This window comes from Arvicanthis niloticus, chromosome 13 (assembly GCF_011762505.2).
Source record: "Arvicanthis niloticus isolate mArvNil1 chromosome 13, mArvNil1.pat.X, whole genome shotgun sequence".
In the NCBI taxonomy this organism is placed as follows: domain Eukaryota; kingdom Metazoa; phylum Chordata; class Mammalia; order Rodentia; family Muridae; genus Arvicanthis; species Arvicanthis niloticus.
The window spans coordinates 54,061,642-54,079,527 of NC_047670.1; the positions used below are offsets into that span (position 1 = coordinate 54,061,642).

Here is a 17,886-nt window from a genome sequence, read left to right on the forward strand (position 1 = left end):
TGGAGCAGGGAAGAGGCTTGTGGTCACCGTCCACAATGGTCACTGGGTTCCTTCTGGGCACCATTCAGACTTGGGCCTGGTTCAGGTCCTCCCAGCCTTCTCTCGCTCGCGCTCTCTCTGTGTCAGGCACACACACACACACACACACACACAGAGAGAGAGAGAGAGAGAGAGAGAGAGAGAGAGAGAGAGAGAGAGCGCTAGCTACAGAGAGCGCTCCTAGCTGAGCAAGTGTCACAAGGCTAGGCAAGAAAGGCTTCAAGGAGCCAATGGACCCTGGTTGACTAGAATCCAGAGCCTCTTTCTCATTTAGCCTTAGCCTGGCCAGACTGTGTTAAGGAGCCTCATTCTGCAGCCATTGCTGGGCATCAAATTATATACTTGCTCTGCTTGTATACTGTCTGTCTCCTAAGTAACGGGTGCCTTCAGGACTGCTTGGGACTCTGAGCCCCTGTCTTGTGCTGCATCACCTGGAGGGAAAACGAAGGTGTTTATGGCACTCCTAATACAGCTGTGGCCTCTGCAGGGAGTGGGAAGTGGGAGGTGGCTGGGGGCAGCAGTTGAGGCAGGTGGTTCTATCAGGTAAGATCTGAGGAGAAGCCTCAGAAGAGATTGAATTGAGCAGGTCTGAGCACATGAGCAAGGACTTGCCCTGGTCAGCAGAGGAGGCTGCCTACCATGCATTTCATGTTGAGGTCATGGCAGATATGAGGGACTTGGAGGGAGGTGTCCTTGTGTGTTGGGGATCTGTGAGCACAGTGTGGTAGAATAAATAGGGTCAGGGCAGACAGACAGGAGAGATTAAGGCATTTGATGACCCTATCGAAAGGGTCCCCTTGGCTGTCTGTGCTTAGAAGGGGCTGCAGCTAGGGCTGAGGTGACAGGCAGGCATGACCTGTGGTACTGGTTGGGGAGGAGGGTGTTCCTCACGCTGGTCTTGCTGGTGGAGAATGGTCCTCTGAGCCTGAGGAGCTGGGGAGGTGGTGGCCCTCTGGACGCAACTTGTCCGGTTTTTTCAATTGTGTTTGTGTGTGTGTGTGTGTGTGTGTGTGTGTGTGTCTGTCTGTCTGTCTGTCTGTCTGTGTGTCTGTGGATGTACACTTCTGGAGGAAGCTAGAGGTTGGCTTTGGGTATGTCACTCTTCACTGTATTTTTAAAGACAGGTTCACTGCATGTGGAGCTTTCCAATTTAGGTTGGCTGACACGTCGCAAGCCAGAGGGCTCCTGTGTCCACGTTCCCTCACTAGGATTATAGGTGTGCACCAGGGAGTCCAGCTTTTTATGTGGATGCCAGGGTTCAAACTCAGGTCCCTGTGCTTGTGTGGCACAGGCTTCACTGACCCAACCACCCTGTGAGATCTTGTTCTTGTGAGATCTCTTAACCCTGCCCATAGGTTCCCCTCCCAGGAGGATTAAACACTCGCTTTGCTGGTCTTCTCTCTCTGAAGTTGCTAGCTAGGTCACAACAGACCTGACATGCCTTTGTTGTTACCAGTCTTGAGTCACCTGGCTGCTTTGACTATGGTACATTTTGTCCCCTTGGAAGACTGAGGCTGGGGCAGAACCCATGATTCTTTGCCACATATGAACCAGAGCCTGGAGGGGGCCACACATGTCACGAAGGGAGCTGGTTGTTGCTATTGTATACACTTGGTGTTCAGCATTCTGTGTCCCTGTCCCTTCTCCTTTGGATCAGCCCCATTGTGCCAGCTTTTGGCTGCTTGGAGTCAGTGTGGGGTCAGGGGATCTGCCCCAAAACACAGGAGTGTATGCGAAGGAGGTAAAAAAATATTTCTACACAGCCTCTCCTGAGACCTCTCCAGGCCCTGAGGCTGATTGTAGGAGGTCCATGTTGAAGGGAGGTGGAGCCAGATATGGGTGGCCACTGTCTTCAGTCTTAGCTGGGGATCATCCTGGGTTGCCTTGTCCCAGATGGGAGACGGTCTGACAGAAGAGAAAGCAAACAGGACGAACACAGCCTCAGGGTTTCCGGGCTGGAAGCACAGCCTACCTCCTCCCTTGGACAGGTATACGGGATGAAGGAGCCCCAACTACGACTGGGGGCTCTCTCAGTACACTTACTCTGCCTGAGGAAATTGGGATTCTCTAGAGGAGAGCAGGCCCACAGAGATGGCCGGGTCAGGTGGCTCTGGTTCCCAGCTGCCACTGCCACCCTGCTACACTGTCCCACTGACTCACTTCATGCAACCAGACACCTTGGCCTGGTGAGACTCACTTGATGCACACTCTGATAGGTAGGCTCAGAGCCATGGCAACAGGTGGCTACCTCCTCCTCACCAGCCTGTTTGGCCTGCCCTGTTCTCCTCCCTGCCAGTGGGCAGAAGCCGGAGCTACTAAAGGATAAGAGACCTAGATAGGAGAGGACCCCAGTGGTCAGAGAGGGTCTGGTGGGTGATGCCCTCCAGATGAGCAGGTCGGGAAAATGCCAGGATGAGCACCTACATGTAGGCCCGGGCAGAGCTATCTAGCTCACCGCCTCCCTGCAGAACATGCTGCAGCTGGGGGCTCCCAGGCTTCAGGGCTATGCCTCCGTGGGTAGGACCTGCCAGGTAGGGCTTGCCAGGATGAAGGTGCTATGATCTGTCTAAGGACGCATACGGGAAAGAGGCCCTAGAATATCTGACCTCAGCCTGAGCCTGGCTCAACCTTTCAGGGTCTCTAGGAGATGAGGGAAGGACAGGAATGGTGGCCTGGACAGAGCATTAGGTTGTGTTGCAAATGGCCCACCTAGATCTTATCAGTGAGGACTCTGACATTTGCTGGCTGTTTCTCAGGGCTACCCTCTGGATTCCCTTTTGTTTCTCCTCTCCCATCTTGGGTGGGGCCGGGGAGCTTGGATGTCTTGGATTTGGGGGGGGGGGGTTGTTTAGCCACTCAGCCCCACCTCTTGGCTCTCAGAAGATGCTGGGGAAAGGTCCAAGGCTGTCAGTGGCTAGGAGTGTGCTTGGTTCTGCTTGGTTTGGGTGGGGGGGGGGGGAGTTCTCTGGGTCCTTTGCCCTCTTCATTGGTCTCCCAGGACCTCAGTGTCATAGGACTAGGGCAAGGTGACTGTTGCATTTCCTTCTAGCAGCCCAGGTGGCTTTCTTACTGAGTCTGACCATTTGCCTTCTCATCCACCTATAGCCCGATCTGCTCAACTTCAAGAAGGGATGGATGTCGATCTTGGATGAGCCTGGAGAGGTAGGAGGCTGGAGGGGAGAGGTTGGCTTGGGCTGATGCAGGGCTTCTGTGGAGAGGCTCTTGGGGTGGGCAAACGGGTCCAATGTGAGGGCCAGTGAAAACCCTAATAGAGTTGAATTTCTGGTCCAGGGAAAGGGATGCCTGGCTTAGTGAATACTCAGGAGGGACAGGCTGCTGGCTATAGGCTTCCTCATGAGTCTTAACATGTAAGGCACAGGGTGGAGCCTCCCTGCCATGCACGCTCCAGATCCCATCTTTAGCTCTCACCAGGAATACTTGGCTCTCCTTCCTCATGACAACGCTGGCTAGGAATCTGAGGGTTAGGGTAAAGGCTTCACAGAAGCCTGAGTCGTACCAACTTCCAGACAGTATAGAATAGGGCACAGAGCACAGGCTAGACCTGTCGATGGAACTAGAGCCTTAGTCACCAGTTCTGTGACATGGGTATGATGGAGAACAGAGTCACAGAGGTCATTGTGTTGACGAGCCAGAAGCCTCTATTGCCTGGATTGACAAACTCTGCCCATCACGCTTCATCTTTCTAGTCTACTGTGGCTGTCTTTGGAAATAGCTGAGGCTGTTCACTGGCTCTCTGCTCTTTCAGTTGCCAGGCAAGCCGGAGGCTGGGAACTAAACTGGCCTTCTGCCTGCTCTGCCTGCATGCGCCTGTGGCTCAGATCTGCATGCGGCCCGCATGCCAGGCAGGGCTCAGAGCCAAGGGGAATCGCATTGTGTTTCCTGCCCACGCGCTTCATTCCCCGCAGCCAGCGGCCTTCTGTCCCTGCTCGCCATCCCTTAGTGGCTGCTCTCCAGGCTCACACAAGGCCTGGCGCCCTGCCAGTGACCCCTTTCTGGCCTCCCTACCCAAAGTCCCTGGAGGGCAGAGGGATTATGCGCCCCACCCAGAACTGGCCATTACTCATGCTCTTTCATGGGGTTTTGGAATGTCCAAACTGGAAGGGCCTTGGGAGGGCAGCCAGCCCAGCCCCTCATGCAGATGGGAGTCAGGTCCACAAGAGTGAGCTTTCTTTCATGCCGAGTGATACCCTAGGCAGCCCAGGCCTAGAACCTGGTACCTTGGGCCCTCAGAGCTCCATCCAGCTTCTGTTGCAATTAGTGACAGAATAGGCCTAGAGGGCCAAGAAACCATTTTCCATAGAACCCAACCTCACTTTGTAGAGACAGTTGAGTTCCCAAGTGGTACCTTAGTCCACTCCAGGAGCAAGATTGTTCTTGGTCACTGGTGTCTTTATTGTCCTCAGGATCTTGTGCCACATGCCATGAGAGACACATGGGGACAGATAACCTCCAACCTGACCCAAAATCTAGGGACCTCTTACCACCCCCAGTGTACAGTCAGAACACTGAAGACTAGGGATGTGGTGACCCTTGCTGAAGGGCACATGGCAAGGCAACACTCATACTCTGGGTGTTTGGTGCTAAAACCTGTTTCTCAGGGGAGACACCTGCAAAGTAGAAGAAAGCACCACCCCCAGATGCTAGAAACTGTAGCATGTCCCTAAGGAATAAAACTCGGAAACAGCCTAGACAGGGTTGTGGTGTTGGGGAAGTCCCAGGAAGACTGCACTGGGAGACACTGATCCTAGCATTGGGCTGATGGCAACTGGAATCCCAATAAAATGGTCAGATAGAGTCTGAGACGCACATGAGATGCTTGGCTGCCCATCCCTTTCCCATGTGGCTTTGCGGCCTAAGAGAGGTACTGCAGAGACTCAGATTGCAGAATCATAAATGTGAGGGTTAACCAATGCATTCTCACACTGGAACATGTATGTAACCAGCCGGCAGCACAGATGGGGAAGCAACACTCAGTCACCTGCCCCAGGCCTCTTTCTAGTCTTTCTGTCTGAGAGGCCTTTGTCCTTGACCCTGTGTCAGGCCAACGGGCATGTGGAGAGATCTGGCCTCTTGCAGAGGTCTGGTCCCACTTAGTCACTGTCCCTGTAGGCATTTCACCTCACAGAGCCTGTCCCTTCCCCGTCTGCACTGGAGGAAGGCACGTGCTATGCTGGGCTCTGATGTCTTCTTAAGAGGTCTAGAATGGGCTTCGAATACTTCAGCTGATAGAATGGTTGGTTGCCTACCAGGCAAGACGCTGACCTCGACCCCCCACCCCACCCCCAGCATCACATAATCCAGGCATGATGGCCCATGCCTGTAATTCTAATGCCTAGGAGGTTGAAGGCCAGATGATCAGAAGGAGTTCAGTCAGGGTCGAGGCAGCAAGACAGGTGAGCAGCTAAAGTGCTTGCCAGTGGGAAGCATGGTGACCTGAGTTGATTCCTGGAATCTAAGAAGGGTAAAGGTGAAGGGAAGAGAACGGTCTCCACAGAGTTGTCTTCTGACCCACATGTGCCCTGCCGCACATGTACCCATCCACACGCTCTGACACACATGTACACTACCACACATGTACCCATCCACACGCTCTGACACACACACACACACTTCCACACATGTACTCATCCACACGCTCTGACATACATGCACTGCTGCACACATACCCACCCTCAACCTGATCATCCTGGCTCCATCACAAGCTGAAAGCCAGCCTGAGCTACATGCAACCCTGTCTCAAAAAAACTACAAAAAAAGTAGCATGGCAATGTCAGCCAGCCAGAGAAAGGCTGCACACAGGGCCACAGAAGGCCTGGTTACTGAGGAGGGACCAATCCGTGTCATGGCTTCCATCTGCTTGGCTTCAGATCTGATTTACCCTTCACACCCCTCAGCTCTAAGAACAGGGGTAAAGGGTGGACAAGCACACACAGGCTCCTTCCCCGGACCTTTCCCTCACTGTCTCCTCTCTTACAGTGGAAAAAGCATTGGTTCGTGCTGACGGATTCAAGCCTCAAATATTACAGAGACTCCACGGCTGAGGAGGTGAGATCCTGAGTGGGCGGGCCCTGGGAAGGGCTGGCGGCTGTGGGCGGGGTTTGTGGATGTGGGGAGCCATGGTGGATCTTGTTGCTCTAGGCAGATGAGCTGGATGGCGAGATCGACCTGCGATCCTGCACAGATGTCACGGAGTATGCCGTCCAGCGCAACTATGGCTTCCAGATCCATGTGAGGCTATGTGCAGATCTGGGAGGCCGAGGGTGTAACCCGAGGCCCTGGGCAGGTGGTGGCCTGACTCACTCACTCATTTACTCTTAGACTACCCTCTGCCAGTCAGCAGTTCTGATGCCCATACTTAACATACCTAGAGAGTCCCGGAGTGAGGCATTTTACACAGACTGGCAGAGGATGTCTGTCACACCCTCCACCCCCTGGACCCTATACACCCTCCTGGGAAAGAAGGACCACCTCCACAAGGGGAGGGAACACAGGACTGGCTGTGTGGCGAGCTACATGTAGGATGTCCTTGCAGACCAAGGATGCCATTTATACCTTGTCGGCCATGACCTCGGGCATCCGGCGGAACTGGATTGAGGCTCTCAGGAAGACTGTGCGACCAACTTCAGCCCCAGATGTCACCAAGTATGTGTTGGGCTGAACTGGGACCCTGGTGGGGGATGATGATGTTGTGTCCCTGAATGGGGTTCTGTGTACTTCCTGAGGGCCCTGTGGATACACCTTCTGGGGCTCAGTTAATCTAGTAACAAATTGCAGAAAGAGCAGCACATGCCCTGGGCCATCCAGAGATCCGCTGAGAACTGAGGGTTTGACCCAGTGTCTCATTCGGTCCTACATTCTGACAGCTGGAAGGGGTCCTGGTGATGTACAGAGGAGGCTTGACAGGCTCTTCTGCCTGCTAGCTCGGCCTCGTCCCATGGCTGCCTCTAGCTGCCTCAGTTAAAGGAATGCAAGCATGAGTCGCCAAGCCTGACTAGACTCTGACCATTCAGCCAAGGGCCAGAGGCTTTCCCATCTGCGTCTTAGATTCCTCACTGTCCTGTTCGCTGTCGTGTCTGCACCCATATAGGCATGCGTTCAGGGCCCCTGCTTGATGAATTCTGCAGAACTGCACTGTTGGGCTTTTGTCCAGTCTGCAGACTAGCGTGCTCTGCAAGGTTGGCCCAGTGCAGTGCAGGACTTGTGCACAGCTCAGCAGCTGGGACATCAGGTCAGAGGGCACAGCTGAACTGCAGAGACGGCCCTTTAGAGGGAGTAGCTTCGACCCGCTCCCTAGAATGTGGTCACCTGATCACGTTGCTTCAGGGGATGCTGGAAAATATAGTTTGGAGCTGAATGACAGTGAACACAGCCAAGCTGCTAGTCACTCATTCAACATCTTAACAATGTGTGTGCTGTTAACTCAGGTTTCAGTGTGTCCCCTCGTCAGCAGTGCCTGCACTGAGCCCCTAAACCCAGGGCCTGGCCTTACATATTTTAAGGTTTCTTGTGTGTGTGTGTGTGTGTGTGTGTGTGTATTACCTGTGTATATGTCTGTGCACCATGTGCACACAGTATCCATGGAGGTCAGAAGAGGGCGTCAGATCCCCTGAGTTAGTTGTGAGCTGCCATTCAAGTGCTGGGAACCAAACCCAGCTCCTCTGCAGGAGCAGCCAGTGCCCCTCACTGCTGAGCCATCGCTTCAGCTCTGTGCATTTGTTGTTGTTACTGTTGTTTTATGGCTTTCATAACACACGCACCAGCATTTGCAAAGGATCCCATTTTTTTTGCACACTGAGCCCCCACATCCATGCCACATGAGGCATTGTCCCTCATTCTTCATATAGTGACTGGGACTACAAGAGGGAATCCGCTGGCAGATGATCTTGCCAGGGTGTTCCCCGCATCTGATAATAATGAGGTGTGAGTTCTCAACCTCTAGGCTGGACTGCTTGCTCACTGGGGTCCATGTCCAGCCCCTGGCCCTGGGGCCTGACTTGTGAGCAGGCGCTTCTACGAGACTGAGTGGACAAAGATCCGCCCCCTGACAAAGCTCTGCTGATATCCTAGGCTCTCAGAATGCAATAAGGAAAACACGCTGCACGGCTATGGCACCCAGAAGAGCTCCCTGAAGATAGGGGAGCAGCGGACAGGCTCTGAGGTTATCGGCCGGGGTGGTCCTCGGAAGGTGGATGGACCGCGGCAGTCACTGGACTACGTGGAACTCTCTCCATTAACGCCAAGCTCCCCACAGCGCATGCGCACGCTGTCCCGCTCCACTCCTGAGCGCCCAACCAAACAGGAGGATCTGGAGCGGGACCTGGCACAACGCTCTGAGGAAAGACGCAAGTGGTTCGAGTCCACGGACAGCAGGACCCCAGAGACGCCCAGTGGTGATGGGTCTCGAAGGGGCCTGGGTGCCCCCCTGACTGATGACCAGCAGAGCAGACTCAGTGAGGAGATTGAAAAGAAGTGGCAGGAATTGGAAAAGCTGCCCCTGCGGGAGAACAAGCGAGTGCCGCTCACTGCCCTGCTCAACCAAGGCCACAGCGACCGCCGGGGACCTACAAGTGACAGCCATGAGGCCCTGGAGAAGGAGGTAGGGTTCGCTCCCCAGCTCCTGTCTGTATTTCTGGGCATGGCCTGATGTTGGCCCTGCAGCCCTGTAGCGATGAAGACTGCAGGGGCACCTCAGGCTCCTCACAGGGCCTGACTCTGCATTGCCTTTGTTTTGCCTGGCTTTGCCCTTAACTACAGAGAAGAGACATGAGGAGAGGTGAGGAACGGGCCATTTGCTGTGACACTGTGACATCCTGAGCCGTGTTAGGGGCCTCTTTGCCCTCCTTGGCATCTGATCTGCTAGGTCCCACTACAGTTTTCACCTGTAGGAAGTGAGGCACAGGGATGTCACCCCATTCTCTTCATGGGATACTACAGTGTGCTGTTCTCTGCCTTGTCTTTTCTCTCTGGGCCAAAGCTCCCCCGGGTCATTGACCTAGCCATCCTGGCCCCAGACGCAAAGTCCTTTGTCAATACCTCTCAGGACTGCTGCCCTTCTCCAAACCAGAGCCGTTACTACACAACCCAGGGAGCCTCCCACCAGTTCCCTTCCCCATTTCAGAACACCCACTGATCTGGGCTTCCTGTGTCCTAGGTCCAGTCTCTCCGTGCCCAGCTGGAGGCTTGGCGTCTCCGAGGGGAAGCTCCTCAGAATGCACCCAGACTCCAGGAGGACAGCCATATCCCTCCAGGCTACATCTCGCAGGTAAGGCTGAAGACTTACTCTGTACTGCTCTGTGGGGTGGGGGCAGGTTTCTGGTTGCTGTGTTGTCAGGAGCGCCTATGTTTGGGGAACCCTCTCTGTGTGTGAGAATCGTGCCAGGCATTTGCTACACATCATGTTGTTTAATCTCCCCACAGCTGGTGGGCATGATCACTGTGCCCATTTTACAGACAAGGCCACTGAGCTCTGAGAGGGTATGTGACCTGCCCGAGGTTCCCCAGCCTGCAGGTGTCAGAGGTGGGATTTGAGAATGGGTCCAGCTGACTGCAGAGCCTGTGTGTGAGTCCCCGTGTGACTAGCCTGCACTTGGACCTCTTCCTTGCATCCCTGTGGGGAAGTGGGGACCCAGTGGTCCTGGGACTCACTCTTCTAATACTGGGAGAGGCTTTCCCTGCCTACCGAGGAGGTCTGTGGGACTTGGGAGCCTCCAGTTTGCCCTCAGGAGTTTGCCTGAGACAGCAGTTCTCAAGGGAGGGTGACTTTCTTCCTCTAGGACAACCTTGTCTCCCCCCCTGGGAAATGACTTTGTCCCCTGGGGACATTTGTCTATGTCAGAGAATGATTTTAATTTTCACAACTGGATAACTAGCTCACCAGAAAAAAAACTGTGTGTATGTGTGCTTATGTTTATTATAACATATAAAAGGTTGTTTAGTATATAATGTACAAATAAAGCATACAACCCTTTTTATTGTGAATTCCACAGAGAAATGGATTCTTCTCAGACTGCTTTAATGATTTCTTCATATTCTTGTGGCCACAGCTGATTAACAAGCATGGGCAATTCTCCTATGTGCACTGGTTGATATTTTTATACTAATGAGTAACTTCTCAAGATCAACATTGTCAGCAGATTGTTTGCTGAGCTGAATGACAGCTTTCTGTTGAGACAGAGAACATTCTAGTCAGAATACTTCACCTTTTTTTGTTTTGCAAATGTAGTTCTAGACTTGACACAGTGAGAGGCTCCTTTTGCATTCCTAGCATGTTCTCATCACTTCCAGAAGATAATACACTGAGTCCCAGTACGTGACATGGAGCAGTTTCCATGGTGTGAGCCTCCCCGTGCGATGGATGGGCCAGCACTGCTGTGTAGGGCTTCTGCCATCTGGTGACATCTGTGATGTCGCTGTCTTCGTTACTTTTGTGTTGCTGTGATAAAGTATCCTGATATAGGTGCCTTAAGGGACAGAGGGTTTATTTGGGCTCAGGGTCCATGGGAGGAAGGCACAGCAACAGGAGTCTGAGGCAGCTGTCCCATCGCACCCATAGCCAGGAGATAGACAGAGATGCATGTGCTCGGCTTCCATGCGGAATGGGACCCGCTGGGGTGAGGGGCATGAAGGTTCGTCTCTCCTGTATGGTGGTCTCTCCACCTCGGTTAAACTACAGAAGACAGCTCCTCACAGGCATGGCCAGAGGCTAGCCGTAAATTATTTCTCACAGCTGTGTCCAGAGGTTTGTTGCCTACGTGACTCCCCAGGCCGTCTAGTTGATCATTAACGCTGATGCATTTAATTTCTTAAACGTAGTTTTTCTTAATGGCAGAGTCACAGTTCTGAGTAATTGGAGAGTATCAGCTGTCTATAGTCTACACCACGCATACCAGTGCCAGGAAGAAAAAAGAATGGAGGGTGTCAGGAAGTCCCCTGCGGGTCACACGCTGAGCTCCTGGTGGCAAGTGGGTGGGGATATTGTTATGGCAGAAGGTAGAAGGTCAGTTAGTGCCTGCAGTAGAACCTCTAAGAACAGGCTGGAGTCAGTATCCTGCAGATGTTGGGAGTCTCCAGTGGTGCACAGGGAGATCTTGGAGTGCAGTGGACAAGAGGAGGACAAGGCCCAAGCCTAAGGAGCTAGGACAAGGCTGACTGGGAACAGATTGGCAGACGTCTGAAGGGAGATATTGGGCCCTGGTAACTGGAGCCTGGGAGGACAGGGAGCCCTGGTGGTTCTGGGACTGGGCCACCTCATTAGCAAGGGCTGGCTACTGCTGAGTTGTGGGAGTTGGGGGGTCGGAGGGTGGGTAGCTGAAAGAGCAAAAATTTGGGCTACTGGTGAGGAGGTTATCCTGGGGTTACCTGTGCTGAGGGAGGGTGGAAGTGGCCCAGTATTGTCAGATCCTGTCGTGGGTGGGGCCCACCATGCAGGGTGCGCTCCAGCCTGGGGTCACTGAGTGGAACTGGGAGATCCTCTGGGAGTGGTGTGTTCATGTGTGTGATTGTGTGTGCTCACCTGTGTATGCAGACGGAGCCCAGAAGTTAATTTTTTTATTGTTTGGTTGGTTGGTTTTGGTTTTGTTTGTTTTGTCAGACAGAGGCTCTGTGTAGCCCTGGATGCCCCACAGCGCACCTGCCTCGCCCCCTGAGGGCTAGGATTAAAGGCATGTACCACCACACCAGGCCTCTTTATTTTATTTATGGGAAAGTGTACATGCCCATGTGTGAGCATGTGCATGTGTGTATATGTGTGCACATGCATGTGAGTGTATGTCTTGTACATGTGGATACCCACAAGGTCAGAAAGCTTCAGATCCCCTGGAACTCAACAGGGGGTTAAGCCACTGACTTGAGTGCTGAGACGCTCCCTAGACATTCCCTTCTCTCTTCTTTTGGGGACCTAGTTCCATTGTGTGACCTTGGCTGGCCTGCCGCTGGCCATGTAGGCAAATTAGCCTCAAACTCAAGAGATCCACCTGCCTCTGTCTCCCAAGTGCTGGGATTAAAGGTGTGCACCACCGTGCTGACTACATCTTATGTTCTCAGACAGGGTCTTTCACCGAAACTAGAGCTTGCTGTGAGCTAGGGATCCACCTGGTTTAGACCCGGTAGCACCGTGGTTACTACTGTATTTTTATGTGGCTGCTAGGACTCTGAACTCAGGTCCTCAGCCACAGAAAGTAGTTTATCCATTCAGCCAAACCAATTTTTTGTTTGTTTGTTTTTTTGAGACAGGGTTTCTCTGTGTATCCCTGGCTGTCCCAGAACTCACTCTGTAGACCAGGCTAGCCTCAAACTCAGAAATCCGCCTGCCTCTGCCTCCCAAGTGCTGGGATTAAAGGCATGCACCACCACCGCCCAGCCTGCCAAACCATTTTTTAATTATAGAAAAAAAAACATGCCTTTAATCCCAGCTCTTGGGAGACATAGGCAGAGGCTAGTGGATCTCTATGAGTTCAAGGCCTGCCTGGTCTACATATTGAGCTTCAGGGCAGCCAGAGATACACAGTGAGACCCTGATTCAAAAAAACCAAGAAATTAATAAAAAAATAAATAAATTATATAAGAACCACATTGACTTTTTTTGTTTGTTTTGTTTTGTTTTTTGAGGCAGGGTTTTTTGTGTGTGTAGCTCTGTCTGGCTGTCCTGGATAAAGGTCTCTGTGGACCAGGCTGGCCTTGAATTCACAGAGATCTACCTGCCTCTGCCTCCCAGAGTTTGAGTCCTGGGATTATAGGCATGTTGGTGCATAATCCCAGCATCTGGGAAGCTGAAGCAGGATCCTAAATCCAAGGCCAGCCTAGCTAGAGGCTATGGTCTTTAAAAACCCTGCCTTTAAAAAAACTCAGACAAAAATCACCTGATGGGCCAAGACTATAGTTTAGTAGCATTCACCTCACATGCTTAGATCTCTGGGTTCCACTGCTAAATGTACCTAAAGGGCCACAGAGATGGCTCAGCGGGTAAAGTTACTTGCCTCCACGCCTGGTGACCTGAGTTCTGTCCCAGGAACCCCCATAGTGAGAAGAGAACTTTTGACTTCCATATGTGTGTTGTGGCATGCACATACGCCACCTCTAAAAACAGTGTAAAAAGCAGTGAGCTCCTGACGCTTGCCCCCAGCCCTGTGCCTGCCTCTCCCACCATTGCTTTGTCTGGATCAGCGTCCTTTGGCCAAGGGGACCAGCTAAGTCAATGACAGTTGCTGAAGTCCACCACAGGAGGAGGTGTGAGGAGGGGGTGTGGGCTGGGCCACACTTTTTGGGTAGGCTGCAGGTGGGAGGGATCGTGGGATCCATGTCTTTGCCACGCCTGCCTTCGAGACTCATGCTCCCTTCCTTCCTTTCACGGCCATTCACTCACAGTGACAGCTGGGTCACGGACACTCTCTGCCCTTTTTTCCTGGTCAGATCTCTAGATTCTTGTCTTGTGCCCTCCTCATCCCTCAGGCCTCCCGACTGTCTAGAACAGCCTTCTGCTTCTAGGGTCAGCTGGTTGGAAGCCCTAGTTCGTTTGCTCATGGAGTGAGACGGTCCCAGGTCATATATGGAGATCTTTGGAGGGCTGCTGTTCTGTGGGCCACAAAAGCCTTCCAGCGTTTTCGGTGTGTCTGCATAGCTAGACTAGGGCAGGCAGTGGCCTGTTTTGGACCCGGGAGTATTGTCAGGCGTCAGCTTTCATTCCACAGTAGTCCACATGGCACCCCTGTCCTCCGACAGCTGCCTATTGTCCTTTGCAGGTTTAGACCTCATTGCTGAAGCTGGGATCTCCTAGTGAGCATGTAGGTCACCTTCAGTTTTCATATCCCCAGTTTGCTGTAGGAACCTTCTGTCTCCACCCTGTGGGATGTTCCTAGGGTGAACCTGCCCAAGCAAGGGCTAGAGTTGCAAAAATGCACTGATGTCTAAAATCCCAAGCACTCAGGAGGCTGAGGCAGGAATACTGAGAGTTCAAGGGCAGCCTGGCAACACAACCAGACCCTGTCTCAAAAAGATGATGATGGCTGGGCAGTGGTGGCACACACCTTTAATCCTACCACTCAGGAGGCAGAGACAGGTAGATCTGTGATTTCCTGGACAGCCTGGGCTAGGCAGAGAAACCCTGCCTCAAAAAACCAATAAATAAATGGATAGATAGATAGTGACATCAAGCTGCCCATACACATTGGTCACAGTAGATGTGGGTCTAACTGCTTACTATCTTACCTACAAAACCATTTGATACTGTCAACACTTCTAGCTCATTTACTAAGCCCCTGCCTCGTGATTTACCCTGGCCTGTACTCCAGGCCTAAGCTGGGTCAGGTGTCTAGTGTCACCAGGCTATTATGTTCCTGAAGAACCAGGACCTAGGGAGGCAGGGCAGAGGCTGCCCAGAGGCAGAACTAGGGAAGGTGTTTAAAATGGGCTGTGTGGGAAAGTGAGCAACCCAGGAGGGCATTCCCACTGCAGGCAGAGGAATAGCTTTGGTTTCTAAATTGTTGTTATCCAGGGGGTGGGTGGACACACATGCCAGAGCATGCATTCAGAACTCGGAAGACAGTTCTGGAGTCTGTTCTCTCCTTCCATTCTTGATCGTGCTCTGGGGATTGACCTGCAGGCTTACACCTGATGAGCTCTTCACCATCCCAAGAGCTGGTTTCATAACTATAAGGTTGCTTGGCAGTGCCAGGCCAGGCAGAGATGGGGCTGCGGGAGCCAGACTTAGTTCTACAAATGGGGAATCACTGCAGGGCTTGAAGCTGAAGAAGGGCTGGTGAAGTCTGTGAGTGAGGAGAGGTGGGTGGAGGAGGGAGCAGGTATGGACTCATGGTGCAGCATTTTAGAGCACAGTAATGAGCCTGGCTCCAGACAAGCCTACAGGGGGTGCAACCTCATGACCTCCTTGGCCTCTGGCCCACAGGAAGCCTGTGAGCGCAGCCTGGCAGAGATGGAGTCCTCGCACCAGCAGGTGATGGAGCAGCTGCAGCGGCACCATGAGCGAGAGCTGCAGAGACTGCAGCAGGAGAAGGAGTGGCTACTGGCTGAGGAGACAGCGGCCACAGCCTCCGGTAAGGACCCAGGATGTACCTGGGCAGAGCCTGGTGCCTCCACTTTTGAACTGGGAAACCCTTAAGTAAGGACGTGTGGGAAGGAACCAGTGGCGGTTTGGAAGCCCCAGAAGTACTCTGTGGTCCAGTTTGCAGAGGGGAGAGTGTAGCAGTAAAAGACCGCCCTTCTTCCCATGGTTTGTGACTTCTCTTCCTTTGGTTCTATAGACATTGAGAAGGCAGGGACACCTTAAGCCACATATGACCTCCATGCTAGGAGAGACACCGATCAGCTGATCAGCTACACACTGTTCTGGTAGAATGTCACCTGCCTAGCTACCGGGGTCAGACCCTGGGATGCTTGAGGAGTGGTGGCGAGCCTTGCTGTAGCCTAGTGTGTACCTCTCTGTGCCCCACACATTCAGAGAACCCTGAGTGTTTACGGTATCCAGCGAGTGAGGAAGCTGCACCTCTGAGAAGTTAATGATCTGTCCCAGATGGCACAGCTTGGAAATGGCGGAGGTGGGCTTTGAGCCTGGAGCAGACACTTTGATTGCAAAGCCAAGCTCTGAACTGCCTCACTTTTCCCAAGCCAGAAACAGGAAACACCCCAGACAGACAAACTACTTCCTCCTCCTGTGACCAGTGCATACCTGCTGTGTGTGCCTGGAACATCCTGGGCAGCCCCTCCCCACCCCCACAAGCAGGCAGCCTAGAGTAGCTGCCCACCCCCTCCCCCAAGCAGGATGCAGGCACCGCCCAGTGGTCCAGCACCACAGTTTCTCCAGTGAACTTAAACTTGATGGAACTGACACCATGTTGAATAACAGACCACCAGCAGCCTGTGTCCCTGCACGGCAGTGTCTGCCATCCGGGAGGAATGAGATCCACCTAGTGTTCAGAAATGTTGCATTTTGAAATTGTGGGTAGGCCTAAGGCTGGAGGCTTTTGTAATCTTTAGACTGCCCAGTGCAGTATGGGAAAAATACTGGGTTCTTGGGAGCTCACTGTTAGAGTCAGTCAGCAGGAACCAGTGTTTAGGCCTTATTTCTCTGTGTCAGGCCTTACTTAGTCACCCTCTGGTGAGGAGAAGCTGTGGTCAAGCACCTCCAGGAAGGGTCCTGAGGCAGAGGCATTGAGTCACCCGTACAGCATCACACAGGTTTGTAGTGACTGCAGAGCTTACTGTCTGGACCACAGGCTAGGCAGGGCAGATGGGCCATGATGGATGCAGTACCTCCAGGCACTGCAGAAATGGTATGAGGCACTGTGCAAGGCTAGCCAGAAACCACTAATAGAAGATACTGACACATCACACTCCACGAGAGCCCGTCACCCAGGATTACCTCAAGGAGGACCCTGAGAGGTTGAGCAACTCACACCAAGCCACTGGGTTCAGGACACAGCTTTGACCTTGTTCTTTGCACACTCACACCGCTGGCCCTGTCTGCACCAATACAAGTGGAATTGTGATGATCCTCTTCCAACATGTCCTCTGCCTGCCTGTCTGTCCTGCTCCTAGCCATTGAAGCCATGAAGAAGGCATATCAAGAAGAGCTGAGCCGGGAGCTGAGCAAAACACGGAGTCTCCAGCAAGGCCCAGATAGCCTTCGGAAGCAACACCAGTAAGATGGCAGCAGGGGCTGGGGGGCAGGGGTGGGTGCGGCTTGGAGCCAGGAGCACCACTAACCCTGCTAGATGTGCCTGGGGCTTGCTGAGAGCCTTGGCAGAGACCACATACGTCATCAGTGCCCAGATCCCAGCCTTGGTGCCCCTTGAGTGTCTCCCAGAGCTGGGTTGCAGTGTTGCTCTTGACGGCTAGGAGAGTCTCCCTGCCCCAGTACAGTTCTGGGTGCTGGGACTGTGACGATGTGAGAGGTGGCCCCTGAGGTCACCCTCTCAGAGGACACCCCTGCAGGCCAGAGCGTGTTACCAACCCACAGCCACTGTAGGCCGAGTTTAGAACCACAGTGTATCTAAAACCCGTAATGTTGAGATGTGACTCCAGGCCAAGCGGTGGCCAACAGAGCCCCCGTGGTTCATCTCTGCCCCATTTCTTGCTGGCTAGGTTGGACATGGAGGCGCTGAAACAGGAGCTGCAGGTGCTGTCTGAGAGGTACTCGCAGAAGTGCCTGGAGATCGGGGCCCTGACAAGGCAGGCAGAGGAGCGCGAGCACACCCTGCGGTGCTGCCAGCAGGAGGGCCAGGAGCTGCTGCGCCACAACCAGGTAGACTGGGCCCCAGCAGGCTGGGAGTGGGTGTGACTGGCCTGGTGTCCCCACCCTGACCGGCCTACGTCTCAGGAGCTGCACTCCCACCTGTCGGAGGAGATCGACCGCCTGCGCAGCTTCATCGCCTCTCAGGGCACAGGCAACAGCTGCGGGCGCAGCAATGAGAGGAGCTCCTGTGAGCTGGAGGTAAGCGTCCTCCCCTCACCCCATCCCTTGTGCCGGGCAACCCCTGGCTGAGGACCTGTGCGCCAGCTCTCTAGAAGGCTGGGTGTCACCTGAAGGTGTCACTCAAAACTCTTGAGGTCTTCCAGGCTAAGCTGTCTAGTCTTTGATCCGGCCGTGGCATCTGCCTGCTGAGTGACAGGCTCAGTCAGTGCCTCTGTGAGTAGTAACAAAACAGCCAGCGTGTGGGCATGGTGTGCACAGCTGTAATCCCAGGACTCCCGAGGCAGAGGCAGAGAGAGGCAGGCAGATAGATCTCCGCGAGTTCAAGGACAGTCTGGTCTATATAGCAAGTTCCAGGACAGCCAGACTGCACAGAGAAACTCTTGTCTCAAGGAATAAATAAA

General features: G+C 53.4%; 1 protein-coding gene across 7 annotated transcripts in view; it reads left to right on the forward strand.

The window, feature by feature from the left end:
* Triobp (TRIO and F-actin binding protein) overlaps positions 1–17,886 on the forward strand; it is a 57,545-nt gene that overhangs the window by 36,533 nt on the left and 3,126 nt on the right. For 5 of the 7 annotated variants that reach the window (XM_076911604.1, XM_076911605.1, XM_076911606.1 and 2 more), the window contains 10 exons: positions 3,145–3,201; positions 6,037–6,105; positions 6,199–6,288; positions 6,593–6,702; positions 8,128–8,656; positions 9,212–9,322; positions 14,960–15,107; positions 16,609–16,711; positions 17,155–17,314; positions 17,390–17,503. In XM_076911604.1, the coding sequence (XP_076767719.1) occupies positions 3,145–3,201; positions 6,037–6,105; positions 6,199–6,288; positions 6,593–6,702; positions 8,128–8,656; positions 9,212–9,322; positions 14,960–15,107; positions 16,609–16,711; positions 17,155–17,314; positions 17,390–17,503 (1,491 nt within the window). Of the gene's footprint in view, positions 1–3,144; positions 3,202–6,036; positions 6,106–6,198; positions 6,289–6,592; positions 6,703–8,127; positions 8,657–9,211; positions 9,323–9,477; positions 10,039–14,959; positions 15,108–16,608; positions 16,712–17,154; positions 17,315–17,389; positions 17,504–17,886 lie in introns of those variants that run through there. The other 2 variants (XM_076911607.1, XM_034517021.2) reach the window with 1 other exon arrangement.